The 26876-nt window shown below is 59.4% G+C and overlaps 12 protein-coding genes across 12 annotated transcripts; 5 read left to right on the top strand and 7 right to left on the bottom strand.

Annotated features, from left to right (window-relative positions):
• Positions 1-118: 118 nt before the first annotated feature.
• On the top strand, positions 119-1799 carry BDZ90DRAFT_258916 (hypothetical protein; the record flags this gene model as incomplete). The annotated part of the gene is made up of 2 exons (XM_025508123.1): positions 119-1264; positions 1377-1799. 2 exons carry the CDS (start codon positions 119-121, stop codon positions 1797-1799), a joined length of 1569 nt encoding a protein of 522 aa, XP_025363454.1.
• Positions 1800-2553: 754 nt separating this feature from the next.
• On the bottom strand, positions 2554-4153 carry BDZ90DRAFT_230851 (putative ADP, ATP carrier protein). Its single transcript, XM_025505629.1, has 5 exons — positions 3903-4153; positions 3230-3820; positions 3099-3164; positions 2967-3035; positions 2554-2770 (listed from the first exon to the last, which is right to left on the bottom strand). The coding sequence occupies exons 1-5, from the start codon at positions 4089-4091 to the stop codon at positions 2729-2731; spliced, it is 957 nt and encodes a 318-aa protein (XP_025363453.1). The 5' UTR covers positions 4092-4153; the 3' UTR covers positions 2554-2728.
• Positions 4154-4863: 710 nt separating this feature from the next.
• BDZ90DRAFT_230850 (hypothetical protein) lies at positions 4864-5783 on the bottom strand. The gene has a single exon (XM_025505628.1). The coding sequence runs from the start codon at positions 5724-5726 to the stop codon at positions 5223-5225; it is 504 nt and encodes a 167-aa protein (XP_025363452.1). The 5' UTR covers positions 5727-5783; the 3' UTR covers positions 4864-5222.
• Positions 5784-5973: 190 nt separating this feature from the next.
• Positions 5974-7305, bottom strand: BDZ90DRAFT_230849 (hypothetical protein). The gene is made up of 3 exons (XM_025505627.1): positions 7201-7305; positions 6560-6829; positions 5974-6468 (listed from the first exon to the last, which is right to left on the bottom strand). Exons 1-3 carry the CDS (start codon positions 7278-7280, stop codon positions 6114-6116), a joined length of 705 nt encoding a protein of 234 aa, XP_025363451.1. The 5' UTR covers positions 7281-7305; the 3' UTR covers positions 5974-6113.
• A 130-nt stretch (positions 7306-7435) lies between these two features.
• BDZ90DRAFT_278250 (hypothetical protein) lies at positions 7436-8307 on the top strand. The gene is made up of 2 exons (XM_025509074.1): positions 7436-8065; positions 8158-8307. Exons 1-2 carry the CDS (start codon positions 7584-7586, stop codon positions 8225-8227), a joined length of 552 nt encoding a protein of 183 aa, XP_025363450.1. The 5' UTR covers positions 7436-7583; the 3' UTR covers positions 8228-8307.
• BDZ90DRAFT_278249 (DUF77-domain-containing protein) lies at positions 7946-9065 on the bottom strand (the record flags this gene model as incomplete). Its single annotated transcript, XM_025509073.1, has 7 exons — positions 7946-8065; positions 8158-8477; positions 8545-8614; positions 8690-8694; positions 8784-8878; positions 8953-8963; positions 9046-9065. 6 exons carry the CDS (start codon positions 9063-9065, stop codon positions 8289-8291), a joined length of 390 nt encoding a protein of 129 aa, XP_025363449.1. The 3' UTR covers positions 7946-8065; positions 8158-8288.
• An 848-nt stretch (positions 9066-9913) lies between these two features.
• Positions 9914-10465, bottom strand: BDZ90DRAFT_209598 (acid protease; the record flags this gene model as incomplete). The annotated part of the gene is made up of 1 exon (XM_025504049.1): positions 9914-10465. A coding segment is annotated over one exon (552 nt), but the record flags the coding sequence as incomplete, so codon positions are not given.
• Positions 10466-12818: 2353 nt separating this feature from the next.
• Positions 12819-14377, bottom strand: BDZ90DRAFT_230845 (hypothetical protein). The gene is made up of 2 exons (XM_025505626.1): positions 13837-14377; positions 12819-13764 (listed from the first exon to the last, which is right to left on the bottom strand). The coding sequence occupies exons 1-2, from the start codon at positions 14105-14107 to the stop codon at positions 13034-13036; spliced, it is 1002 nt and encodes a 333-aa protein (XP_025363447.1). The 5' UTR covers positions 14108-14377; the 3' UTR covers positions 12819-13033.
• Positions 14378-15025: 648 nt separating this feature from the next.
• On the top strand, positions 15026-18244 carry BDZ90DRAFT_132048 (hypothetical protein). Its single transcript, XM_025503384.1, has 3 exons — positions 15026-15833; positions 15908-17223; positions 17290-18244. Exons 1-3 carry the CDS (start codon positions 15362-15364, stop codon positions 18016-18018), a joined length of 2517 nt encoding a protein of 838 aa, XP_025363446.1. The 5' UTR covers positions 15026-15361; the 3' UTR covers positions 18019-18244.
• Positions 18245-19362: 1118 nt separating this feature from the next.
• BDZ90DRAFT_218146 (acyl-CoA N-acyltransferase) lies at positions 19363-20063 on the top strand (the record flags this gene model as incomplete). Its single annotated transcript, XM_025504354.1, has 2 exons — positions 19363-19848; positions 19923-20063. Coding segments are annotated over 2 exons (627 nt in total), but the record flags the coding sequence as incomplete, so codon positions are not given.
• An 830-nt stretch (positions 20064-20893) lies between these two features.
• Positions 20894-22243, bottom strand: BDZ90DRAFT_230842 (DUF1769-domain-containing protein). The gene is made up of 3 exons (XM_025505625.1): positions 22126-22243; positions 21174-22031; positions 20894-21086 (listed from the first exon to the last, which is right to left on the bottom strand). The coding sequence occupies exons 1-3, from the start codon at positions 22209-22211 to the stop codon at positions 21029-21031; spliced, it is 1002 nt and encodes a 333-aa protein (XP_025363444.1). The 5' UTR covers positions 22212-22243; the 3' UTR covers positions 20894-21028.
• A 209-nt stretch (positions 22244-22452) lies between these two features.
• On the top strand, positions 22453-25482 carry BDZ90DRAFT_230841 (ATP-dependent metallopeptidase Hfl). Its single transcript, XM_025505624.1, has one exon. The coding sequence runs from the start codon at positions 22700-22702 to the stop codon at positions 25178-25180; it is 2481 nt and encodes an 826-aa protein (XP_025363443.1). The 5' UTR covers positions 22453-22699; the 3' UTR covers positions 25181-25482.
• Positions 25483-26876: the final 1394 nt, after the last annotated feature.

The raw sequence follows: 26876 nt of genomic DNA, 5'->3' as shown, positions 1-26876 counted from the left end.
CGACCAAGGCTGCTATCGGGAGGAGCTGGGCCAGATCTGCACGAGCAAGCGTTGGCACAACGCCTTCATTCGCAGGTTTGCATCGACCTGGCAGATCGACCCTTCCAGCTTGGACATCATGGTGCCTCACCTCGGACCCAGCTCCATCAAGTGCTGCGACCTCATCACCAGGGACCTATGCAGGGCCTGCTTCGTCGCACACCACGCCCATTACGCGCAGCTGCCATTCAGGGAGCTGTGGGCCGACGCAGCCGACGCTCGTCTGGTGCAGCCGCATCAGATTCGCGCACAAGCCGTCCCCGTCTCGGACACCGTCCTGTCCGGCACTGGTGACCCCGCTATTGGCGCAGTCGTTGCGATCTTTCTGTCCTCTCAAGACGCGGACAACGAGGCTACCTGGGCGCTGGGTATTTTGCCAGCTTGGGTGCCGATGAGCGCGATCCCGGCGAGCAAAAGATTCCTCGCTCGCCCTGTCCACCAGCTTCTCGAACGCCATGGCATGCTCTCCATGGCTCGACCCTCAATGGACAGGATCTTGGACGCATGGCTCTTCGACGACGGCAAGGTTGCGCTGCACTGCCGCGAGAACGTGCGCCTGACGGATGTGGCCCGCAATCTGGCACGTGGGGCGTACACAACGGCGCTCGAGGCGGACCTGCTGGAGGGCGCCATCGTCGTACACAACGTCATTCGGCCCATCCTGGGCGACGAGGTTGGGGACCGCATGCGCGCCAACATCGTGGCAAGCCTCGAGAGGGAATTGAACCCGGACAGGTTCTGGGCGAACGAGCATGGCACGGCGGCTATCTACGACAGGGTCAAGAAGCACAAGTCTCGACAACTAGCAGATCAGGCTAGCAGCTCCTTCCGTCTCGTCGCCGCCAACCTTCCCCGCGCCTCGTGGAACGACGTCTGCGATGCGACGGCGGAGCGCTGCCGTGCTCTGCTTGCCAAGCTCAAGGCAGGCAGCAAAGCGCAGCCGCCCAATGAGGAGGTGAGCTCGGAGGTAGACGTCAAGCAGCCGGCAGAAGGCGAGAAAGATGAGGGAGACGACGAAGATGATGGCAAGGCGGACGATGGAGGCGAGAACGAGCGCGACGAGGAGGACGACGAGGCTGCGTTCACTCCCGCTCAGCGACGAATCTTCACGAACAAGGAGATTCGCATCACGGCAGCGATGGCGCAGCAGCTGGAGCAAGCCGTCTCCCCTGGTCGCCCCGCCCTTCCCCGCAAGCCCGGTTGCCTGCTTCCCCGCCTCCCTTTCGTCCGGAGCAGTGGGACGACCACGACGTGCTCTCCTTCGCGGCCGCGACGTGCACGCGCGTCAACGAGTGGTGCGACACTCAACGCCGCTGCCCTCGCCCGCCTCCCACCAGCCTCGCCGCCAACACCACGTCAAGGACCGCTGGCTGAACGACGACGTCGAGCCTACGCGCACCCCTTGCACAGTCTTCTGTGCATGGGTTGTCAAGGCTTTGGAGGGCAAGCTCGACCACTGCCCCGTCACCGGCCTTCCCTTGCTCTTCGTCGGGGCAAACTGCGTCGAGAGGCACCCTCTCGCAGCCTCACTGGCTGCGCACAAGGTGCACGCTTTGCCTATCGACACTGGCTTCGACGCGGGTTGGCCGACATCCCTCGCTCAATATCACCCTGAGCGAGTGAACTTCTCCGTCGAATCGTGGTTCGGCAACAAGTGGAAGAAGACCTGGCGACTCTCGGGCCTCGCTGCCACCCTCGATCGACGAACGGACCGGTTTCTGCGGGAAGAGGCGCTCTTTGATTCAGACTTTAATTTTTAAAAGGATCGAATCAAGAAACCTACGAGCGCGTCATTGTCAAAAAGTGTGTGACAATGGAAAACAAAGTAGAGCAACACTGCGTGAAGCGTGAAGCGTGAAAGTGGACTAGGCGCGAGAGGGTCGTCGTGGGCGAGGACTATCTTGACGTCGTGTACTAGGACGTCTTGTGACAGCCTATCGATGGGCAGGGCTGCGGGCGTCAGGCCATGAGTGATGACGAAGGTCAAGACGAGCAAGGCAGCATTCAATGCGATACGAAGCCACTCAGAACTGGCGGCGAGTGAGCCTTCGCCACGGCTTGCTTGTACGAGGATACAAGCAAGAGCTTGAGATTTGAGAAAACGTCGAAACTCCAAGCTACGTGTGAAAGGCGTCACCGACGTGGATCACAAGGGTGGCAAGAGCCAAGTGACGAGCGTAGGGAATTGAATCACCTCTGCGTGTCCACAAGAGCAGATGAACGCGTGCTTCGGCCATGCGACCCCGTTGGGATGCCACTAGCTCACGCGGACAGTCGGTGCTGAGACGGCGAGCTAACAGCAAGACAGACGCAGGCAAGCCCGAATGTACGAGGAGAGGAGGAGGAAGGCGAAGGTGGAAGCGACTCAGTGAGCTCTACTCTGCCCGTGACACGATGGTTAACCGCTGTGATGCGCGATGGCTTTCTCTTGAGCCCGACCGTGCAATTCTCTCACTCGTCTCGATCGCATTCTACACAAGATCTCTGCAGCCTCTCTCTGGTCTGCCGGGTTGTGACCGCACGCTTTTGTGATTGAATTGTGTGAAGAGCGACATGGGCAGGGGTTGCTGCTTCAAAAAGAATTGAGCTACGGAAGCGCGTACGAGGGTTGGAATTGGGGCTTCGTCTTGGGAGACGGAGTAGGCGATGGACGGGAGCTTCTTCTCTAATTGACGGAGAGAGGAGCTGCTTATCCGGATCCACCCTTGTAGACCTTGCCGAGGAAGACCTCCTGTTGAGGGTTGAGCGGCGGGAAGGGGAGGCGGAAAGAGGCGGACGCGGAAAGACGCGGGGCGGGCGGGGGCGGAAAGAGGGAAGGGCGAGCAGCAAGACAAGCGCGAGGGGGGCGTCACGGGTAAGGCGGGGAGCTCCAAGATGGTCAGTAGCATGCTCGCCATCAACAACTTCACCATCATCATCACACTTACCTGCAGCTTGTCGTACCCGGACAGCACACCGGCACCTGCGATACCACGGAGAATGTTAGCTCCAGCGCCCTGTGAAGAGGATGAGAAGGTCAGCGGGGTGTTGCGGGACGACTGGGGGAGGGTCTGGCATACCTTGAAGAGCGACTTGATGCCCTCTGCGGCAACGATCTGGCGACCGGCGTCCATGATGCCCTTGTACTGCGTGCGAGGAGGGGCAGAGACGTCAGAAAAGGTCGACTACCGCGAGCACGCCGCCAACTCACGTGAGTAGTCGTGCCCGAGGTCATCATCATGCGACGACGGATAGTGTCGAGAGGGTACGAGGCGAGACCAGCTCCGGTGGTGACACCCCAGCCGAGGAGGAAGGAGGCGAGGAAGTTACCCTGGAGGTTGCCGGTGAGGAGGACGGGCTTGAGCGAGTCGTACATTCCGAAGTAGAGACCACGGTAGACGATGATTCCGACGACCGAGGGGACGAAACCACGGTAGAGACCGGCGATACCGTCCGAGGCAATCGTCTTGCGGTAGACGTCGACGAGACCGTTGAACTGACGCTCTCCTCCGCCCTTGGCAGAGGACTTGGCGTCGTTGGCGAGACGGGTACGGGCGTAGTCGAGAGAGTAGACGAAGAAGAGGGACGAGGCACCGGCGGCACCACCAGAGGCAAGGTTGGCACCGAGCTGCTTGACGTAGGGGTCAGACTTGGGGACCTTGAAGAGGGACTTAAAGAAGTCCTTGAAGGCGAAGTTGAGCGCCTGAGTGGGGAAGTAACGGATGACGTTGGCCGTGTTACCACGCCAGAGAGAGGCGAGGCCCTCAGCCTGGTAGGTGCGGACAAAGCAGTCACCGATACCCTGCGGAGCGCGAGGAGGACACGAGATTAGCTGCCCGTCTTTTCGTTGGGGCGCACGCAGGCGCGCACGCGCACACACGCACCTTGTAAGGCGAAGCGAGACGGCCCTGCTTGATCATCTCGTCCTGGTTCTGGACGAGGAGCTTGATACGCTCGATGGGGGCGGCAGCCGTCTTGGAGACGGCGGCGGATACACCACCCATGAGGAAGTCAGTGGCGAAGCCGGAGGCCGACTTGGTGCCCTGCTTGGCGGGGTCAACAACTGTTCCCATTTTGTCTGTGGAGAGCGAGGTGAAAGGGGGGAGGTAGGTAGGGTGTGAGCCAGAGAAGAAGGAGGAAGAAGTGTGTGTGCGTGCGTGCGGGCGGACGGCTTGGTTCGCAGCACGAGACGTCGGCAGCAGATAAGGACGTGAAAAGCCGCACCGAGCTCGACAGCTTTAGCCAGGCCAAGGGATTGCAACGCTTCACTGCTGCTCTGCCTCGTCACCTCCCTGCATTGACACTCACGTTTTGTTCGGAAGAGTGGTGGTGAGGGGGAAAGGTGAGAAAGAGAAAAAAAGGAGATGTTGCGCTCTTCTCGCCCTCGAAGATCGCAAGCCGCCTGCCCGCCTGCTCGCCCGCCCGACCAGCAAGGCGAGGCGAGGGCCTTCAACAGAGGCCGGCCGCCTAGCTTGGCCTCCCCGCCCCGCCCGACCACCGCCCGGCGACAAACTCTGTGTGCGCTGGCGGGAGGTTGGCGTGAACCGGCGAAAAGCGGGTCGAGCACACACACAGGGCAGACAGTGGCGGCGAAGGCAAAGGCGAAGACGACGCCGATAGAGCTGCTGCCTGCCACTGTGCACGCCAGTGAGAAGGCCGAGGGAAGGGAGCGAGGGGAGGAAGGCAGGGCAAAGAGCAACACCCACGAAGAGTTCGAGGAGAGGAAAGCATTTCAAACGCAGAGCACGAGAGCGCAGAGCAGCGTGATGCTCATGGTGACAATCGCAGCAAAAGTGTTCGAGCGGCCAAGCGTGGTTCTGATGTGCGCTACGAGCCTGCCAAGACGCCGTGGTTGCTGAGTGTGAAGGGAAGCCCAGCTGCGGATCAGACTCGGAGCGAGCCGGCGATGGACCGGACGGTGGCTATCACAGCATGATACACAGTGTGAGGAGTGGGATGAATGCGATCTTGTCATTGATGGCTATAGTACAAAGGGTGATATCGGCGCTGACCTTGTAGAGCCTCTGCGAATTTGGTGCCATTGAAGCACTGGGAGCGAGCAATGGCAGAACAGTAGCGCTTTTGATGAGCGCGGAGACTGATGTCAATCGCACCGTCGCAACCACCCCAATATGATGTGTCGAGTACCGCCTCCAGGGTTGCTCAATCGTGAGTCGCTGCCAGCCTACACACTGGGCGCAAGCCTACACAATGGGCGCGAGTAGCTTGCGCAAATGCCATCCTGTCCTCCCCCTTCCCGCAACAGCCGTCCCACCCAGCGAGTTCAACCTACTCCCATTCACCTGCAAGTTCAAATGTCTCTTCCCTGCTTTTCCCCTCTTGAACAAGGGCCCAGGTCGCATCTCACCGCGTCCTTGCGACCCCATCTGCTCAGCCGCGAGAGCGTAGTCGATCGAGGACATCGTGCCGCCATTCTGCGCCGAGTAGGAGGCAAGCTGGGCTATGATGCTGGCTGGGTTGCTGTCGTAGCGTGGCCGACGCTTGGAGAGGGGACGAAAGCGTTTTGCGGCGCCTTGATGCGTTTTGAGCTTGCCGCCTCCCCAGGATGAGCAAGGGGCAGAGGAGGAGGAAAAGGCGCGGGCGCTGAGAGTTGCGTTGGCGGTAATCGATGATGATCCGGCGGCGTTGAGTCGCAAAGCTGTCGTCGTCCTCGCCGCGAGCGAAGACGTTGATTTGAAGAGGCTCATCATTGACGGACGAGGTGATTGAGATGGGAACAACTTTGAACAACGGACGGGCCGAGGAAGAAGTTGCTTACAAGGCCTCAGTCCGCCTGTCCGTCCGCGACTCCACCAAGCCTTCACAACGATCTTGTCAGTCGCACTGCCAGGCTGCAAGCAGACAATTGAGCAAGACGCCATGTTAAGAGCGATGAAAGTGCGCTGGCGTTGCTGTCAATTCGAGGGACGATCTTGCTTCAGAAGTCGTGTGCCACGCTCACACCGTGCCTTCGAGCAGCGTCACCCGCTTCACCGCACGCAGTCGCTCTTTCGCAGACTCTGACACACTCTTGATCGCTACGTGTGACATTTTAGAGCAGGGAATACACATTTATCCTCTAGCTACACACACGCTTAGAGCTTCTGCATGGCAGCAATGTCAGTCGACTGGACGTAGTCCTCGAGGTCCTCGGCGACCTGCTCCTGGAGCTCGTCGAGCGAGACCTTCTCATCCTCGACGACGAGGGTGATCTGGAGCTTCTTGACACCGTAGCCGACAGGGACGAGCTTCGAGGCACCCCAGACGAGACCGTCCTTCTCGATCTTGCGGAGGTTCTCCTCGAGGGCGGCCATGTCCGTCTCGTCGTCCCAAGGCTTGACGTCGAAGGTGACGACGGACTTGGCGGCGGGGCGAGGGCCCTTGGCTGCCTTCTTCTTCTCATACTCGGCGACACGCTCAGCCTTGATGCGAGCGGCCTCGGCGTCCTCCCTGTTTGCGCAAAGACGGTGGTGGTGGTGATGGTGAGCGATGCGGTCAATCGAAATCTCTGCCGGCCCGCTGCGGCGCTCGCAGCACTCACTCCTCGTCGTCCGAGCCAAAGAGGTCAATGTCGTCGTCTCCAGCGGCGTTGTCCTCAACAGCGACGGCCTTGGCGGCAGTCGACTGGACACCAGTGTTGGCGGTGGCAGCGAGAGCGGCAGCGGCCTTCTTCTTGTCGCCGTGGAGGTTGGGGTGCTCCTTCTCGAAGGAAGCGACGTGGGTGAACCAGCGAGCGACGTTGGGGTACTTGTTGGCGTCGGGGGCCGAGCAGACCTCGAAGACGGCAACGTCGGCTTGCGAGACCGAGTAGCTGTGGGCGAGAGGGGGAGAGCCGATGGCGTTAGTCTGTGCTTCTCACAAAAAGAGTGATCTTCCGCAGCAACCTAATGCCCGCCCTCCGCGCCCCGCCCTCCGCCCTCCTCTCGCTACCGCTGTCCAACAACTCAGAGAGCTTCGGAAAGGTGTTCTCGTCAAAGCATATACCACCCGGCATAATGCGGGGTCTTAAGCCGCACCGGGATGGGCTCGGAAACACGGACCGTAAGCTTTACAGAAATCATCATGGTGTGTTGGTTGCGATTGCCCCTCGTAGTAGGTCTCCATCCCTGGCCCCTCGTGCTGCCCTCGCTCTGCGCGCCCAATGCTTCTGACTCGCTCGTCTTGCCACACACGCACACTCACCCGTCAATGTATGACCTCGACGAGAGGAACTTCTCGAGGGTGGCGAGACCGCCGTCAGTCTTGAAGTCAGGGAGAGACATGGTGATGTGTATATGTGAGTGTGTGGTGATGGACAACTGAGAAGAAGTTGTCAAGTCGACGCAGCGCACGCATCGACGACTCGAAAAGTGGCCCTCTTCCCTCCGCTTCGTTTGCCAGCCTGCCTGCGCGAGGGGCCACAGACGCAGGCAGAGACGGTCACTCAAGCCTCCGTCTGCCTCTCATCCGCCTCTGCCTGGAATCGGAGCCGCCCCGAGTGCGACGACAAGACGGATAGAGAGGCAAGCCAAAGTGACCAACGAAGCTCTCGGCGCTCACTACCACCCACCACCCTCATCGCCGCCATGCTGAGGTCACTCTTCTCATCGGCGCTGGCCCGCTCATCACCCATCGCTTCGACATCTCGCCGTACCCTCTCATCCACTGCTAGCTCTTCACCATCACCGCCGACCCCCCCACCTGGAACTACGGCCCCGCGCAAGAAGTTCCACCCCTTGTCACAACGCTCTCCCGTCTCCCTCCCCATCGACTCCCCGGTCCCACGCCCATCGCGCACCCCGCCAGCCCTCGCACCTATCGATACCCCCTCCGCATTCCTGCGCGCCATATCCGCGCCTCGTCGCGACCTTACGGCGGATAATGCGCTCACGAGCCTCCTGGGCGAGGACTGGGCAAAGATGTGGTCGCTAGAGAGTAGAGACTTCAAGGGGGCTGGAGTTGGGATCAAGGAGAGACGATACGTCCTGTGGTGCATGGAGAAGTTCAGGCAGGGCTGGGATCCTAAGCATTTCAGGAAGAGCCCAAAGAACAAGAAGAAGGTCAGAGGGTGAGTAACGAGAAGACGATGAGAGAGAGGACATGCGCGCTACGACAGCTTCGCTGACATCCTCTGCCTCTGATTCCGTGTCGCTCACTCAGATGGGGACCGAGAGTGCAAAAGGGCATCAGAGTACGAGGAGAAAGGCGACCGGGAGAGAAGGCACCTTGATGGGCCACGCATTCGTCAATGGCAATCGTATTCCCTTGTCATGCCTGCAGACACTCAAACTTCACTGCGGCGCCGCTGCCTTCGTTGCTGCCTCTGCGTCGCCAGTCTGCCCTGCCAGAATCCTCCGCACGCTCTCCCTCTTGCGCTCATTCTCTCCCAGTCCCTTGGCCCATGCTTGCTCTTGAGGCTTGTCTGTGCGGGTACCGATGCGCATGTTGGACGAGATGCGGGGAGCTCCTTTGGCGTGGACCTGTGTGAGAGCGAGAGGAAGGGTCAACTTTGGCTCATGGCTCGTTCTGCTCGTGCAACCTGCTCACGGCTTCGTGACATCGCTCGATGGCCTGACAGACGAGGGGAAAGGGCCCTTCCAGGTTGGTGCCGTAGCCGCTGCAAGAGGATGACGAGTGTCACAGTCAGTAGTGCGGCTCAGCGACTGTTCTTGTCTTGCTCTCTCGTACTCACTGCATCTGAGATCATGATAACACGACATCGCGCATTCATCTCCTCGTCAGCTGCACGACCTCCAATCCTCTTTCCCCTGCGCGCGCCTGCTCACCTCGTATTTGATCCCCTCGCTCTTCATGGCCTCCAGCACGCGCTGGCATTCTGCGATGTAAGGGCCAACGGACGTCTCGGTACCCATTGGGATGACTGGCGCCATGCAGCGTTGGATTGAGTCAGCTTGCCCCGTGCGTGAGTGCGTGTATGCTATCGGACGGGCTCACGGCAGAAGTCACTGTGGTGGTGGAGAGCAAGGCTGGCGCTGGGTCAGCAAGCTGGCAGGAACCAGACGATTCCTCTTGTCCTCTCGCGCTCACGCGACCGCAAAGAGAACCATTGTGTCGCTCCTTATCGAGATGAGAAGTGGGTGCTGATCGAGAAGAAGCGCGAGACGGACTGGACTCGCGGGCGGCAATGTAGCAGAGCGCACGGATCGCCGCCACTTGGCGCGACTTGGCAGCTTCGCAACTTCACCTACTTCACTTCTCCTCCTCAACTCTCCTTTCCCGCCATTCATCTGCGAGCTCCATTGAATTCCAGAAAGATAGAGTGGGACAGCTCAAGCAGGACAGAGAGAGGGCAGAAGCACATCGTTCGTAATCGTCAAGTCCAGGCCGCGTGGCGTGACAGAATCACACCTCCTACTTCGTCGTACCAGTAGCAAACTGAATGCTCGGCGAGGAGCCCGTGTTGCCCTTGAAGATGGCTACCACGTTTTGCAAGAAGGTGTCGCCGTAAATGGCACCCACTTGCAGGCCAATAGCGGCATCTCCTGCTCGTGCGAAGGCGATCGACGTCAGCGAAGGTCAAGTAACGTGGATTTCGCGCGAAGAGACTGACCGAAGATGCCCAGGTAGGTTGTGGCGCCGTCCGTGGCCAAGGTAAGGGACTCGGGGCTGAGGGTGTAAGAAGTGCCCCCAAATGCGACCTTGACGTTGCTGGGCGCAGGGCCATTGACGGCGCAGGCGAGCGAGGTACCCTGAGGAGCGATAAAGGCACCGCGAATGGAGAGGCAGGCCACAAGGAATTGAGGGATGGGCAGGATGATAAGGGTTGTCCCCGTGTCGATGATCGAGGTGGGAGTTTGCTGGCCCTGAATCGATCCGGACACCTGGTCGCACGGTCACGGGAAGATGCAGTCAGTACGAGCGTCAGGTCGTCCCGCAAAGCGTGCACTCTCACCTGCCAGAATCCGTTGGCGCTGTTGACGGGGACATTGGTGAGTTTTCCCTTGTACGACGACTTGTCGACTCCGCCAAGGAAGAGCTTGGAGGCACCAGGGGTGCGACGAAGCGCATAGGCAAAGACGTCCGGGATCTTGGCTTGCTTCACGAGAGTGTAGAAGAAGGGGTCCATCTTGAACTGGCTGATAGACTTGAAGGCCATTCCGCTGATACCGGCCGCTCCGGGGAGGCCGAGAGAAGCACCGTTGGCGACGCCCAGGGCCTGGTTCTTGACGGCGAGGTCAGAGATGTAAAAGTTGTCGGTGTACACGGGACCGGAAGCAGTCGTGCCGTCACCGTACGAGATGGTGAAGTTCTGACCCGTGTTCTTGGCCGTCGACGAGGCCTTGGGGTTGTACGTACCCTCGTTCAGGATGGTGTCGCTGCTTCCCGTGTCGTGGTCAAGCTGAAAGGGGCCTTGCTTGGGGATACCGTACGACTGCGGCCCACTCCAGAAGAGCTGGTTCTGCTGGTCAATGAGGTCGATGCTGTGTGGCGTCTGGCGCTTGGCGAGTCCCGCAAGACGATTGGCGAGGACACCGCCTTCAGCCAGACCATGGCCGATCTCTTCGAGGGCCGTGACGTTGGCGGCAGGAGGGAAGTGACCGAAGTTGGCCTTGTACTACCAGGGCGCACCGGGAACAAGTCAGTACCTGATCGCGACCGCCTTCGCTGAACCAACGCCGCGCCGACTTACGTTCTGCATGGCCGTGTAGATCTTCTTCTTCGTCTTGGCAATGTCAGCCAGAGCATCCTCGAGCGAGGCAGGAGCTCGGCGGTTGATGTCAATGACGCTACGCGGGGCAGACTCGGTGGGGACAGCCACCGTGACCGACGCCACCGAGGCGATCAAAGCCGTGACAAAGGCGAGGGAGAGCTTCATGGTGATGGATGTGGGTATGGGTAGGGGTAGGAGTAGGCGGTAGTGAAGCAAGGACGGTTCAAATGGGACACGCTCAAGATAGGTCGAATGGGCGTCTACCTTATGAGTGATCCTGCAGCACCGTCACGCCCACGGTGCGGCGAAGGGACAGAGGGGTCGGGATGGAAAACGTCCCGCTCAGTGCTTCTCGAAAAGTAATTGAAATGTCACATCATGGCAGCTGCGCCCTGGTGCTTGGACCCCCGAGTCTTGCTCGGCACACGACGGCAACGAGAGTACGAGGTCAAGGCGGGCGTCATGACCGAGGGGCCCAGGAGCAACGAAGCTCTGTCTCTAGGCGGGGAGGGAGCGGGGTCTACCTGGGGGTTGGGCGACTGCAGTCCAACCTGGGCGTGGCTTCATTTGTGGCACTGCTGCCAACCCCAGCCAGGTACGATGGCGGCAGGCACCATTGCTACTTACTGCCCTCGTTCCGATCTTACTTCGCAGTACGGTCGACCGCACCATTAGCCCTCTTGACCCGCTGCTGAGCATCTCGAAACGCAAGCGAATGAGGGCGATGGTTATGTCGGGTGATGTGCTGTTGTCAATCGATCCCCCGCACTCCACTCCGCTGCCCTCTCCTCGACCCGCCCAATCAAGGCCGGAGGTTCCATCCTTAGTCCGCCTCGCCTGCTTTCCCAGGGACTGAGCGAGGAAGCGGCTACGAGCGCGCTTACGCTGTGCGTGAGAGAACATGTGCTAAAGCTGGGTGAGGCGAATCCTGAACATGTACGAGAGGCCAACACTTGCTTGCTAGCTCGCCGTGAATCCGGTCTCCGGAAAGCGAGTCCTTACGAGAGCAGGGCAATCGAGGTCATTGGATGGGAAGATCAGGAATGGCCGCGATGCGCAAATGGTGTCCGCATCGAGTGGGCGCGGCGAACCAGGTTGACGCCAATCACCCTTTCGCAAGCCATTGTGGCGTCCTCAAAGACGCTCTGAAATGGCGACAACTATCTCGATCGATCATCAATTTACTGTCAAGAGGGCGCAATCCTGTTTCACAAGTCTTTCAGGACTGTCACACGCCCAACCGATGGCGGCGACGCTGCGTCGGCTGAGGCGGAAGTTGGACTGCATTTCGTCTGCCGCTCGCGACGACTTGTTTGTTGCCCCGCACTTCACGGGCGGCGGGAAGAACCATGGTCGACAGCGCTCCGAACACCGCCGGCTGATTGCATTGGGGTGGTGACAAGTTGCTGTTGGCCCCGAGCGCACGAGCACGGACGAAGAGGGACCGTCTGAGCGCTAGGATGGGAGTGGTAAGGAGACCTCGTTGACTCCACGCTCCACGCTCATGCGCGATGCGTCACGCTCTCGTGGCTGCGAGTGGGCGTTGCCTTGACCCATCACCATCATTTGTCCTGCACATCGCTGTCTTTGTGCTTATCGAGTCACTGGCCGACAGAAGGATAGCAAGCTGTCAGACCCTATAGCTAGTCGCCTCAATCTCACCTGAGCTTCTTCTCGATCCGCCTTGCCTCGCCCGGACGCGATCTCCTCACTATCCCGCTCCAAGGCATTGAATTCGTCGCGGAGGCGTCAGGGCGCAGCGAGGATGCGCTGAATTCGCTGCGGTATCCCACTCCCGATGACGATGTGAGCCGGCGAGTAGGCCAGAGAGACGTGAGCAGACGCACGCCTCGGAGACTGCGAGAGTGACTGCACACCTCGTAGCCGCCGCCGTCAGACTTGCGCTGTACCATCGTCGCGCCAGTGTACGGCTCACGCACGGCCAGCACAACAGCTCTGAAATCCTTTGGACGTAATGCATGGTCAGCACGGTGATGATCTGTGGGCATGCTTCGACTACGGCACGCTGGGGCTGTCATGGTGCTTGGCTGTCAGGGGTCATCAAGACGATGAGTAGGTGGCAGGACGTCGAGCAGCACCGAAGATACGTCCATCAGTCTTGCTCCCTGACCATCGTGCTCACGCTCGTCAACCTAGAATTGGCAATGCATTGATGGCCGCTTCAGCCGTCGGACCAGTGCTCCTCTCCAGTCGGATGGATATCGTGACGCCGCAACAGGATATATAGTACAATCTTGAGGGTGGTTAGAGGGGCGTCTGGTGAGAGAGGCGTCTGTATAAACAACTTGAAACCAAGCAAATGGAACCACGCCTGCCCTTCTGCCTCTCACTCTGGCCGCATCTCTACGCATCGCTCGATCTAGTCGTTGGAGCTGCGAGAGCGGCCGCTGCCTCAAAGTCAGGCTCCAAGTCTGCTGCCATGGCCGCAGCAACGACGCCGCTGGGCGTCACGGTCTCGTTCTCCTTGTCGCTCGAGCTAGTTATGTTGACCCAACCCTGTTGGCCTAGTCGAGGCGTGCCATCGTCCACCACGTCCAATCCGAGCTGCTGCTTCTTTCCTGTCTCCATAGGCGTAAAGTTGAGCATCGAGTGCTTCAAGCCTTGTCGTTGTCTCCAGCCAATTTCGGGACTCTGCGACCCGCTCTCTGCACCGCTATCTTCTGCATCTGACTCGCTGAGGCCTAACGGGCCATCGACTCCAACGCTGGCCCTGGCCGAGGGAGAGGGAGCTCCATCCCCTTCGGGCGAGGACGCCCCACTGGCTGAGGAGGCTGCCATGCGTACTTCTGATACTCGCGCGAAGCTCCCGCCGGTCCTTTGCCATTCTTCGAGGGCTTCGAATGACGCTGAAGAGGTGCTGCGGGCGCGGTGTCGCAGTAGGGCGTCGGCATCGTATGCTCCAGGCGCCAGGAGAGGAGCAGGACTGAAGTAGCCTGCATGTTGGCCTTTGCGCATTTGAGCGGGTGAAAGGCGCATGCGGTTGTGATATCGCGAGCTGGGCTTGTGAGAGGACGACGATGAGGTGCCGTTGGTGCCGCTGCTGGGCTTGACTCGCAGCTTGCGACGTCGCATGCCTTGGAGAGCGAGGATGGAAATGAGGTCAGTCGAGGCTCTTGTGTCTACTTCGCAGCCTCGCCGTCACTCACCTAGCGTCCGAACAACGGCGTACTCTGCAAAATCGACCAGACCGACAAGAAGGATCGGCGCGAGAATGAGGAAAGCGATGAGCCTTGAGAGCCAGCAGGCAGTTGCGAGCCAAGGCGGCAGCTCGGGGAAGAGGATCGCAACTATGCGATCTGTTGGAAGATGATTGATGACCCTTGCTGCGAAGTGAGTTGACGTCGGACTGGGCGATACGAGAGTGGAGAGTTTGGCGGCCACCTTACTTGCGGTTGCCCGACCTGAGTCTCCCAGCATATTCTCGAGGACTCGTCCAAACTCCTTGACGTCCTCTATTGACGGCATCGACGGCTCTGATGCGCTTGATTCTCCGAGGAAGGACATTCTGACGATGATCGTGGTGGTATATTTGCGTGGCTCGCGCCGTACGAGACTGAGGCTGAGGCTTTGCAGACGACGGTAGCGGCGGCGGGAGAGAAGTGGTTGGGGGACGGGGGTCTCTTTATTCTCTGAGGGGTCGCTACGGGCGTCAATAGGTGATCACAGTGAGAGAGATACGGGAGAAAACTGAGTGGTGGGGAGAGGAGGAGTAATGGTGATGTGAGGGGAGCAGAGGAGGTGGGACGGGTCCTTTCGATCGATTAGCCTCCGACCGTGCGAACCAGGCCAAGCAAGCAAGGCAAGCCACAAGAGGCTGCAGCTCTGGATCCAAGACAAACAGGTGGCCCAAGCGCAGAATCGCGACCAGATCTCAAACGACTCGCAGCCAGCCAGCCAGCCCGCCAGCCCGGCCTCCCCTGCATATCATCCACCAAGAATGGAGGAGCTGCGTCGCAAGCGAGCAGAGTGCTACTCTCTCTCTCCTCTCGTAATAGCATCAAGAAGCGCCCATGCCAATCCACCGCTCAAGGGTCTCAGGGTCTCGTCAACCAGCATCGCTTGCCCTTCTTCATCTCGGTCGCTCCATGATGCCGCAAAGCCGCGGTGCCCCGGCAAGAACTGAAGAGTTGGGCAAAAGGGTCCAAGAGCTAAATGGTCTCTCTCGGCAGATCCCCGTCACGCCTTATGGTCTCCTGACTGGTGGTAAGATTGTCCACCACTCTCCCACTTGAGCGCAGTAGCCCTCCACCCTCGTATCATTGTATCACGAGCTGGTGAGCGGCCGGCTGGTTGTTGTCGTCGGTGTCATCGTCGTTTTCAGCTGGCGCGTCCTTCTCGCCGCCGCCCCCGTCGCCGCCACTATCTAGGATCAATGAGCAGACCTTTCGCCGGCCAACGTGCGCCCTCGTCAGGCACCAACATAGCCTGTGTATCCCGGCCACGGCCGTAGCTGTGCGGGCACTCACCGCCTCGACTGCTTGGCGCGCCCGCCTAAACACAACAAGCGGGTAGGCCTAATCAATCTCGAGGCTCGAGGCTCTAAGCTAGACGGGCGAGCTCTTGCCCTCGTCGCAAGGATTCGAGGGACAGACGGCACGACGCAGCCGTTGCTCCTGGCAAAGCTTCTACCTCACCAACGAGACCCTGCGACCTAGAGCCGCGTTGCGCAACATGATGAGAGTCACCAACCTGGCCACGCCAACTGTCCGGGAGCGACAGGGCCGAGAGGCCACGACCCCCTCGCCTCGTCATATCAGCGGCAGCTCCATGCCCCCTCCTCCTCCTCCTCCTCCTCCTCCTCCCCTCCCATCTGCCACTGCTGTCGTTCATCCTCGTCTGCCTCCCCTCTCTCCTACCTTGCGAGCCAGTGCTCTCAATCCGAGATACCCTCGCGGCAAACGCGCAGTTGCGGCACCCGTTCCTCAGCACCACAGCGTTGTCCTCAATCAAGAGAGACCGACTAGCCAATCTCGCAGCTCATCACCTGCAATGCTCGACAACGAGATGTCTCCCTGCCCGAAGCGCAGCACACCCCCACCCATGATCCTCGAGGAACATCACGGCGATGACAGCGAAGGCGAGGAGCAAGCTGAGCGCAGCAGAGAGGAGCGCATGCACAAGTCGCCTACGCTGAGCCAGCCTCGTGAGTTGATTCCACATGCGCAGCGACGCAAGCGCACCTTCTTACCTGCTTGCATACACGTCATCATCACGCAGATGGATGGCATACAAAGGGTTTAGCACCAGACAGCAGCTCACAATCGTCCCTTCTGCCCACCGGATGGAGTCCTATCACCGCATGGTTCTTCAACAAGAGCAGCGCAGGCTTGCCGCCTGGCTCAGCTCGGCTTCCCACGCCTCGCTGGGCTGGTGGTAGTCACGAGCCTCTCACGCCCTCGGTATGGCTCGCTCAAGACGGCACATCCATGACGACGTCGACGGGTTTCACGCCTACCTTTGCGCAGGCGCCGTATAATCAGGGCTCACCGGACGTGGCACAGTCGTACAAGTGGCAACCACCCTTTTCGTCGTCACTTCACCATCCCAACCACCTTCAACCTTGGGCCAATACTCCCCATGTCAGCGATACCACTGCTTCGAGCGATGCTAGCTCTGTTCCTCTTCACGATGCGCACCAAGGTGCGCTGGATCGGACGTCCAACGGCCACGCCGACTTTGTCGCTCGACCGGCTGGCGCCGAGCCCGTCTCAAGTTCCCTTACCACGGTCACCACGATGACATCGAGGACTGATCTCTGTACCGGCACCGGCAGCCTGAATGGCGGTGCTCGCCCTCCGCTTGCTTCGCCCGAACGGGCAAGCACCTTTCGTGGTCCCGAGTCGGCCACCTTCAGTGGTAACAGCCAGCAGTTCTCGCCTTATAATGGTTCATTCTATCCCTCGGCGCCGACGATCAACAGCGATCCAGGCATCACCGTGACGGGCTCTCCTCATCACGGCTGGCCGGTGCCCACTTACGAGCCCCTCCGACCGCTGTCGCACACGCAGTTCAACCCCCACATTCGAGGCAATGAGGTCGGTCCTCTGCCCGGTCAGCCACTCATTGGCTCTCCTCCCATGGCTGCTCGAGCTCCACGCAGCCGTCGGATTGATGCCAGCACGGGCAGTATTGGCGGCGACGAAGGTCTCGGCGCTAGATCCTCGTATGGCTGGCCAAGCAATGACGGTGTGCTGGCCCACTCCAGTTCCTCACCACACCACGGCTACCAGCTGCAGCACCATCACGCAGATGCTCACCAGTCTCCGACGCGCAAAAGCTCAAATTGGCCAGCCTGGGGCCAGTCAAGCAGCTGCAACAACAACGTCAAGACGTCTGACGACGAAGGCCAGATGAGCCCGTACTCGCCCAGCCAGGACGGCCACTCATCGGGCAACGATAACAGTCTTGAGCGCCACTTGACGTTGCGAGATAATGCTCACCACTACGTCAGTGACGCCGCTAAATGGGCAGCCGTACAGGCACGCGACCCACAGGCCTCAGCTGCCTTCTTCTATTGCGTCCTCTCGACCAAGGTGAGCCATGATGAAGCAAGGAGAGAAGGCGTAAGCGTAGCTGACACTCTGCCGCTGCATCCGCAGATCTTCTGTCGCACTACATGCCCTTCACGTCGCCCGGTACGCAGCGGCATCTTCTTCGTCGAAACAGCCAGCCAAGCCACCTCCCTAGGCTACCGCGCTTGTCGACGTTGCAAGCCGGACGTTCAAGGGGGAGATCCACATGAGGAACGCCAGACCCTTCTCATCGGGCAGGTGCAAGAGCGCCTTTTGGCCAGCATCCACCGCGGGTCGAATGGCAAGGCGAGCAAGGGAAAGGGCCTGAAGTACATTGCCGAGGAGCTCGGGGTGAGCCATTGGCATTTGCATCGCTGCTTCAAGAAGAGGGTCGGGGCTACGCCTGAGGCATGGGCCAAGGCGCAGGCTAAGCGATTGAAGGGGCAGATGCAGGCGAATGGACATGGGCATCTACAGTTGGGCCAGAGGAGGTCGGCGAGACTTGGCGGTGGCGGGGTCGAGGGCTTCATCGAGGGAGAGCAGAGCATGCTCATGGACGGTTCTCCCGTCACCCCTTCCAGCGCAGACCGCTCGAGCTCGTCGATTGCGATGATGCACTCAACTTACCACCATGAGCACCATCATCATCATCACCAGGAGGAGGGCGATGACAAGTTACTGGCTCTGTCGCCTCGACATTCGATTGGAGCCAACAGCAGCGCCGCTATTGGTGGCGGCGACGGGGATCCTGGAGGCCCTGACTTCATTGGGTACCCGCAGCGCTTCGGAGCCACAGGCACCGTCATGACGTATTGAGACTAAAGACGTACGGCCTCTGCGGTCCTTGCCAATGATTTGAGGTGCAGGTTGATTCAGCGACTCTCGATCTTCTCTCGCCCTCTCCCATACCCACCCTTGCCTGCAGAGATCTTCATGCTCCTGGCCCTTCATCATTCATCGAGCCATTCATAGTCGCCATATGCCCTGCTGGCTGTTGATGTCATTCACCATCTCTATAAAAATGCGATCCTGGTTACTCGTCCTGACGAGTGCGAATGAGCCCCGCTGCGAGGCGAGGACTCAGGCGGACAGAGGGCGGACAGAGAGGACGGGAGCGGACGAAAGAGGTGGTTGTGGGATCTTCTTACAACCCTCTCCCCTCTCGAGCCGTGTCCTCGCAATCTGCCGTGATTGCCCCCATAGCGAGGCAGCTCTGAACGTCAGCTGGCGCCTGACGCTTCGATTGGATAGTTGAGCCCTGATCGCCAGGTCTTAAGCTGGCCCTCGCCTCATCGTCACCCTCTCTTTCCTTCCTTCCTCCTTCCCTTACCAAGTTCACGTCACGGCGAGGCTGACAACGGCAGCGGGTACGTCTGGCTGGACATTGCGGGCATACAGCCTCCCATCATGGATATCAATGACAGCGCTCAGTCATCTGGTAGCAGTCTGCTCGCAAAGCGCGCTGCAGAGGGCTCAAATGGGGACGTCGTCCAAGTTGAACACGAGGCCGCCGCCCAGATGACCAAGAGGCCTAGGTTAGATGGCGAATCCAAAGTGAGCTTGCAGAGATCGTACCACGGTAGTCAACGCTGTCTCGAAAAGCATCTCACCAAACTCTCTCCCCCCTGCTTCTCCCGCTATCAGCCCGAGGATGCCCGCGTTCACTCACTTCGCGGTGACGAGAGCGAACCGGCCTCACCTTCCAACAGCCGCCAGTCGTCACCCTCGATGCAGTCACCCAACACCTCGCTCGCCACGCCTGCTGCAGACAAAAGCTTCGGAGGTGCCAAGAGGAGAGGCGATGATGGACGAAAGGCTCTGCCGCGTAACATTGATCGGTGAGCCTAGCATGCAGAGGGGCAAGAATACGCCGTCATGTTGTCTCGCAGGCTGACCCTCGTCTTCTTGCTTACTTGTAGCGTCTACTACGGCGAGTACGACATCAAGACGTGGTACCACAGCCCGTATCCGCTGGAGGATGATCATTCTGCTGCAGCATCGAGTGGCACCAATGGCAGCCCTGCGTCTGGGAATCGCACGGCCTCGTCTTCGAAGCTGAAGATCAAGATCCGCAGCTCTGGCCAGCAAAGTGCCGCTTCGAATTCAGAGCAGCTGAATGGGAATCAACAGCCAGCACCAACATCGTTCGACCCAAGTGCAATGCCACCGCCCTCGCTCCCTTCCTCATCTTCGTCCTCCTCCCTCGCTCCTCCCTCGACCCCTTCCTCCTCCCTCACCTCGAAACCCACTCCACCTCCCCCCACCCCTCGAGTCCCCCACCTCTGGATCTGCGAAGGTTGCTTCAAATACACCCGCAGCTACGCAGCCTGGTACGCTCACAAGCATAAAGAATGCAAGCAGCACCATCCACCAGGGCGAAAAGTCTACCAGAGGGGATCTCACATCATCTGGGAGGTGGATGGCGCAAAGGAGAAGCTCTACGCCCAGAATCTGAGCTTGTTTGGCAAGCTGTTCATCGACCACAAGACAATCTACTTTGATGTTGAGCCCTTCGTCTTCTACATCGTGACGGACGCTGCCACGGCTAGCTTCGACTACGTGCTGGGCTTCTTTAGCAAGGAGAAGGTGTCGTATGACGATTACAACCTGGCGTGTATCATCACGTTTCCGCCTTTCCAGAAGAAGGTGAGTCGCAGAGCGCCACGGTGACGTATAATCGGTGATTCTCCGCTGACCCACTCCTCCTGTTTTCCCACCAGGGCTTCGGCACCCTAATGATCGAGTACAGCTACCATCTTTCCCTCACCTCAGGAATCGCCGGCACGCCAGAGCGACCTCTCTCCGAGCTAGGATTCAAGGGTTACCTCTCCTACTGGTCGGCTGTTGTGCTACGTACGCTAGCTTTGGCGCTGGACGATGATGACGCGGATATTGCAGCGAGGTTGCTGCCCCTGCCCGTAGCTGCGGCGGGAGGGAGCGGATTGAGCCCGAGTAAGAAGGCGGCGATGGAGGCAGCTGCGGCAAGTAACAGCCAGGAGGCGAGCAAGACGAGCAAGGAGCAACAGAAGGCGGCAGCGAGGATCAGAGCGGCGCTCTTGTTTGGCACTTCGCCTCTTGAGACAAAGGAGGCTGGGCCATCAAAGGCAATTTCGAGCTCCTCGCAGCCTTCACTGTCTTCACAAGGAGATGCGGCCTCATCACCGGCAACAGGCGATGATCGAGAACAGGATCAGCAGGCGAGCCCCGGCGAAGAAGCCAGCGCCTCCACCTCCTCAACTACACGCGTCAAGCTCGACCGAGCAGCACGGCATCTTCTTCCTCACCACCCAAGCGACAAGCCTGCGACAACATCAACTGCGGCAACGGCCACCAGCTCCTCTTCCGCGATAGCAAGCATCCCTCGCGATGTCCCCTGCCTCGCCACGACGCTGGAGCGACTCAGCATCGCAGCCAATCTTCGCGTGGAGGACACGGCGTTCGCACTTGCTGAGTGTGGGCTATTGAAGATGAGGATGAAGGGGCTGCCTGAGATCGAAGACGGGAAGGGGGGTCAGCCACTCATCGCTGATGCCGCAGCAGAAGCGGCCACGGCGACGATGGGCGAAGGTGATGTGATGGGCAGTGGTAAGCCGGTGGCGCAAATGGTCATCTTGGTCACTCGCGACGCTGTAAGGAAGGCCATGCGCGATAGGGGGGTCAAGAGGCCGGTGCTGGAGATGCAGTATGTGTTCGCGTAGTGCGAGGAAGTCGATCATTTGGGAACGTTGCGCAGCAGGATGAAGCAGCAAAGGAGAATCCTGCGTGCTGCACATCATCGAAATGCAATGTCACAAAGACTATCTATTCCATTCTATGCTTGCCACGGTCATGCATCGAGGTCCTCGATGGTGAATTGCACCACAAAATAGATGTCGCCCGTCTTCCTGCGAGACGGAGGGTGAGGAAGTGGTCGTCAGTTAGCAATACAAAGCTTGATTCGATCTCTTCCTGCCCCAACAAATGGCACTCACTGATTCTTACAGACGTATCTCACCGGCTGTCCATCCCAATAGCGCTTCAAATCAAACTGCAAACCACCGTACGGCAGACTCAAGCTCAACGTATTGAAGTCGATGAACCCGTTGTCAAAGTCTGCAGTCCACACATCCTCCGGTGTGAACTTGATTGCTTGCCTCTTCTTCTTGTCCCCAAAGAGGCGCTTCCGTGCCTTCAAGGCCTCGGCATCATCCGTGTCCTCCTTGTCGTCTGAGTCGCTGCTTCCCCAACTGAGGCCGAGGAAGGTAGTGTTGTCCATGAGAGAAGAGAATTCATCTGCCAACACGCGCTTGCCTTCGTCGTCTCGAGCGGCATTCTCTACAAGGGCGGACGTGTTGTCGAACACGTAGCCTGCCTTGCCCGCTGGCGTGTCCTTTCCCCCATCTGCCTGAGGAGAGGGGAAGCCTGGATACCCCTTTGTTTCAAACTCCTCCTTTGCTGTCCCACCCTTCTCGCTCAACGCCTCCTTCTCGAGGCGCTGCACATTGAAATGTGTCATTGTCGCCACGAGCGGACTGAAGGCCCAGGGCGTATCGCAGTACAGGTCATGCTGCAGATTTGGGTCGACAATCTTGGCAAATTGCAACGCCACGGACGTACCATATGGTAGATGGTCCTTGATGGGCTTGTCAAACTGATTGCCAAAGACGACGTCGTCCGTATTGACCTCGTGGAGAAAACGGCCTTGCAGCTGAATGGACCAGGTGATCCCTTTGCGATGCGTTGCGTTGAAGTAAGGGGAGTCTGATTGGTGGGTGACGGATGGTGGGTCTACGCCTGTGAAGTTCTTAATGCGAACTGTTGCTCGGCCGTGGAAATGAGGAGAGTTGATCCTGAGTCAGAGGGATGAGATTGAGGGGAGGCAGCAGGCGCGGATGGTGAGCTCGCTGCATACACGGAGGCGGCGCAGCTTTTGCCCTCGCTCACTCTAGCGGGATGTCATCGTGGTTGACTGCAATTGGTTGAAGTGCCTTGGCGTCTGGGCCGGCAGAGATGTGCAACGAAGGCGCCATTGTATCGTCTCGTGCTGACAATGCTACTGTTGGGTAAGAAGGTACGGCACGGTCGTTGTTGGACCCTTGCGAGTCGAAAGCGGCAACGGCCTCGTTGTGGTGGAGGCACCCGAGGGCGGAGAGAGCGGAACAAGAGTGAAATGCCGCGTGGCGATGGCGTGGCCGGCTTCTTGGGTTGGACTGACGCCGCGGCTTCCCCTGCGCCTCGTCTGACTGAGCCGTCGAGTCGAGTCGACGGACAAGCTGACCTGACGACAAGAGGCGGCGACGACGACGATGTCGACTCCTTACCACGGCATCCCTTCCTAGCTACGTCTCCAAATCCCTCAGCAAGCAACAGGACGGGCCCCTTTCGTGACATAGATACAGGCCCAACGGGCTCAATAGCACGCTCAAAGTAGGCGTCACGTCTTACTGGCTCGACGCCACCCATAAGCTCCTCTTCCTTCTCCACCCCTTCCAGTCGCTACGCAACCATGTTGGCCTCAATGCTCTCCCGCCGCATGGCATCCGCCACTGCATCGTCATCTGCCTCCTCCTCGTCATCATCACTGGCCCGCGTTGCGCTCTCATCATCAGCACGCTCCGCTCCACGCCGGGTCGCCCCGCTCTTGACTCGCCGCGGGTACGCCACCCCGACCGAAGACCCAAAGAAGCCAGGCAGCGATGAGCAAAAGAAGGCATCGTCATCAGACGACGTCGGCAAGGAGAAGAAGGAGGACAAGCTGCCAGAAGTGCCACCAAAGGAGCAGCTCCAGTCGCAGCTCGGCCCCATGTTTGGATCATTGGTTCACTGGGGGCTCAAGACGCAGAGAGAGATGGCAATGAAGGAGAGAGAAGCAAGTCAGCAGAACAGTAGCAGCTCGCAGAGTGGCGATAGCAAGGACAATAAGCCCTCACCTCCGCCACAGATGGGTGGCAATGGTGGAGCGAACAAGAATGGCAGCACCGGCGGGGCAGGCGGCGCTGGCGGCGGCAATGAGTTCAAGGTCAATGGCAACGCCCTCCTCGCCACCGGTCTCACAACATGGCTCGTATGGAAGCTCACCTCTCCCGACCAGTCGTCTCGCGAGATCACATGGCAAGAATTCCGCAACGCCTTCCTCAACCGCGGTCTCGTCGAGAAGCTCGTTGTCGTCAACCGACAGAAGGTCAAGGTCTACCTTGTCAACAACAGTGGAGGTGCGGGTCAGGCAGCATTCTGGTTCTCTGTGGGCTCCGTAGAGGCCTTTGAGCGCAAGCTTGAGGATGCGCAGCGTGAGCTCGGCATCCCGTCGCACGAGCGCATTCCCGTATCGTACCACGAGGAGATCTCCACTGCAAGCACTCTCCTTCATTTCGCACCGACCATCCTCCTCGCCGGCCTCCTCTTCTACATGTCAAGGAGAGCGGCTGGCGCAGCAGGTGGCGGCGGTGGCGGTGGGGGCATCTTCGGCATCGGCAAGTCTCGCGCAAAGATGTTCAATCAAGAGACGGACGTCAAGATGAAGTTCGACCAGGTAGCGGGGATGGACGAGGCAAAGCAGGAGATCATGGAGTTCGTCTCCTTCCTCAAGAACCCTGAGCGCTACACCAAGCTCGGCGCCAAGATTCCTCGCGGTGCTATCCTCTCCGGCCCTCCCGGTACGGGTAAGACGCTTTTGGCCAAGGCTACTGCGGGTGAGGCTCAAGTGCCATTCCTCAGCGTCTCTGGATCCGAGTTCGTAGAGATGTTCGTCGGAGTGGGTCCTTCGCGAGTACGAGACATGTTTGCAACGGCGAGGAAGCACGCACCTTGCATCATCTTCGTCGACGAGATCGACGCAATCGGCAAGGCTCGAGGCAAGGGTGGACAATTTGGCGGCAACGACGAGCGTGAGAGCACGCTCAACGAGCTCCTCGTTCAAATGGACGGTTTCTCCACGGACGAGCACGTCGTCGTCCTCGCCGGTACCAACAGGCCCGACGTCCTCGATCCCGCGCTCATGCGACCAGGCCGCTTCGACCGACAGATCGCCATCGATCGTCCTGACATCTCTGGCCGCAAGGAGATTTTCGATGTGCACCTCAAGCCACTCAAGCTGCAAGGCGACGTAGACCGACCTCTCCTCGCCGAGAAGCTCGCTATCTTCTCCCCTGGCTTCTCCGGCGCTGACATTGCCAACGTGTGCAACGAGGCTGCCCTCATTGCCGCCCGAAAAGGCTCCGAAGGCGTGAGCGAGCACCACTTTGAGCTGGCAATCGAGCGTGTCATCGCTGGTCTCGAGCGCAAGAGTCGCGTCCTGTCGCCCGAGGAGAAGAACATCGTTGCCCATCACGAGGCGGGACACGCCATCGTTGGGTGGTATCTTGAGCACTGCGATCCGCTCCTCAAGGTCTCGATCATCCCCCGCGGTGTCGGCGCTTTGGGTTACGCGCAGTACAACCCAGTCGACAAATTCCTCTACAGCCGCGAGGCGCTCATCGACCGCATGTGCATGACCTTGGGCGGTCGTGTGAGCGAGGAGATCTTCTTCACTTCGATCACCACGGGTGCGCAGGATGACTTGCAGAAAATCACCCGCATCGCGCAAGAGATCTGTGCCTCGTACGGCATGAACACGGAGCTCGGCCCAATCTCTTACCGTCAGGATCGCGAGTCGATGCACAAGCCCTTCAGTGAGAAGACTGGCGAGATGCTTGACTTTGAGGTGCGCAAGCTGGTCCAGTACGCCCACAAGAGGACTACCGAGCTGTTGACAGAGAAGAAGGAGGACGTGAAGAAGGTGGCGGAGCTGCTGCTCAAGAAGGAGGTTATCACGCGAGAGGACATGAGAGATTTGCTCGGGAAGAGGCCATTTAACAGGGCAGACGAGGCCGACGCCGTGATCGACAAGGCCATGCTTAAGCGCGGCCCTGTGAGTGCTCCGCCGCCGCCGCCGTCTGAGAGTGGTGGGGGCGAGGGTGAGCAGCCGGGTCTGGCCGTCAAGGGCGAAAAGCCGTCGGTGTAAAGGCGTCAATTCATTGGCGTCAACTCATCAGCATCGATGATCATCCACACCTTTTTGATGATCGACCAGCACCACCACTTCTCCCCCCAACGCCATGCGAGCTTAATTGCTCCGCTCCCTATTCTTGAATATGCTCCCTGTGTAATGTACAACGACATCTCTTATCGTATTGGGCCTGCGTGTGTGTCCTTTTGGGCGTGCATCTGTCATGTCATATGTGCCATTTGATCAGTGATCCATTTTAGATCCGCTGGGTCTACTGAGCCCAGCCCGAGCCCCACTTCTCGCGATGCTGAGCTCAAGGATGATGACTCGTATCTGCGGCTCTGAACAGCCGCTCCCGCGAGCCAGGCTCAATACCCGGCTGCGCTTCCCGCACGAAGCAGTCATCGACTTGCAGGCGCAGACCGACAACGCATCACATCGCGTGTCCACCTCGCACGCCCTCGCGCTGGTCCTCGCCGTCCTTGGCTGCCAGCCCTTCTCACGAGCAATGAGGACCACCTCCCCAAGTTGCTCTCCGTTTCCCCCGCATTGCTTGGCCGCTCAGCAACATCGGACTTAGAGGCCGATTATCGATCTTTGCACATCATCATCAGACTACGGGGAATCGCCGTGACAGCGCGTGGTAAGATGAGCTGACTGACATCGACGTATGCTTTTCCCCCGTTTGAGCCAACTTTCTCCATCAGTCATTAGTCCTTGGTACCCGTCCTCGCCGTCGTCGCCCTCTTCGAACTCTCAACGCCACAATTCTTCACTTCATCCGTCATCGCTGCCTCGTCCGCGGCCGACTTCCTGAGCTAGCTGAACCCCGGCGCCGCATCACGTCGCGCTTTGCATTCGTCGGTCAACCAGGTCAGAGAAAGTGCCCGTCCTCGCGTCAGTGGCGCTGAGCCTTTACACCGAGGGAGCGAGCGAATCTGCGCAGCACTCCCACGCAAGCACCAGCTGCCGGCCAACCTATCCTTAAGCTCTGGCTCAACAATCGATCCAATCGGGCTCGACGCTTCTTCTCCCGCTTCTAACACTTCGACTTGCTTGCTCTACGCCCTCTTCGAGCAGATTGTGCGCTACCATCGCCATCTTCCTGCTTGCTGCTCTGCTTTGCTCTGCTCTGTGAACGAGGGTCTTTTCAGTGGCTTGGCCCTCGCCCAATTTTTTGCTCGGACATAGTCTAAGCTCACTCTCGACTCCAACTCTTCGACTCGCCCCGCACGACAGCTGCCCCCGCCCGGCGGCATCAGTATCGAGCCTCCCTTCATCCTCTCCAACCGCGCTCTCCTCCTGCTCCCTCCATTATCCGCCGCTCAAGTTGTGTGGCGTAAAGCACTGTCGCTCGTCTCCACGCCAAGGCAAAGGAACTGCCCATCGAAAGAGCGGAACACCGCAGTCAGGGCCAGCGACCAGCCGAATTACTTCCGAAGCGCTCTTCGAGACGGAGACGTAGAGGTTGCGCCACCCCCGCATTACCAGTGCACTTGAACCCACCCAAGCCCAAGGCAGGCCTCGCGATCAGCGTCACTCTCCTTAGGTCGGAGGCTTTTTGGCAGCAAAGAGATAGCCAAGAAGGGGCCGTCGCTGCTACCAGCTAGCCCAGACCAGATATCTTGGGGTTGCCGACTCGCCGCATCGACTTACCGCGAGTCACCTGGGTGGTGACCGTCGACGAAGCGACGACGGCGAGCGACGCGGT

This window comes from Jaminaea rosea (genome assembly GCF_003144245.1).
Source record: "Jaminaea rosea strain MCA 5214 unplaced genomic scaffold BDZ90scaffold_3, whole genome shotgun sequence".
Taxonomy (NCBI): Eukaryota; Fungi; Basidiomycota; class Exobasidiomycetes; order Microstromatales; genus Jaminaea; species Jaminaea rosea.
Note: the sequence above shows the minus strand (reverse complement) of the source record. Positions and strands in the feature narration are given on the sequence as shown.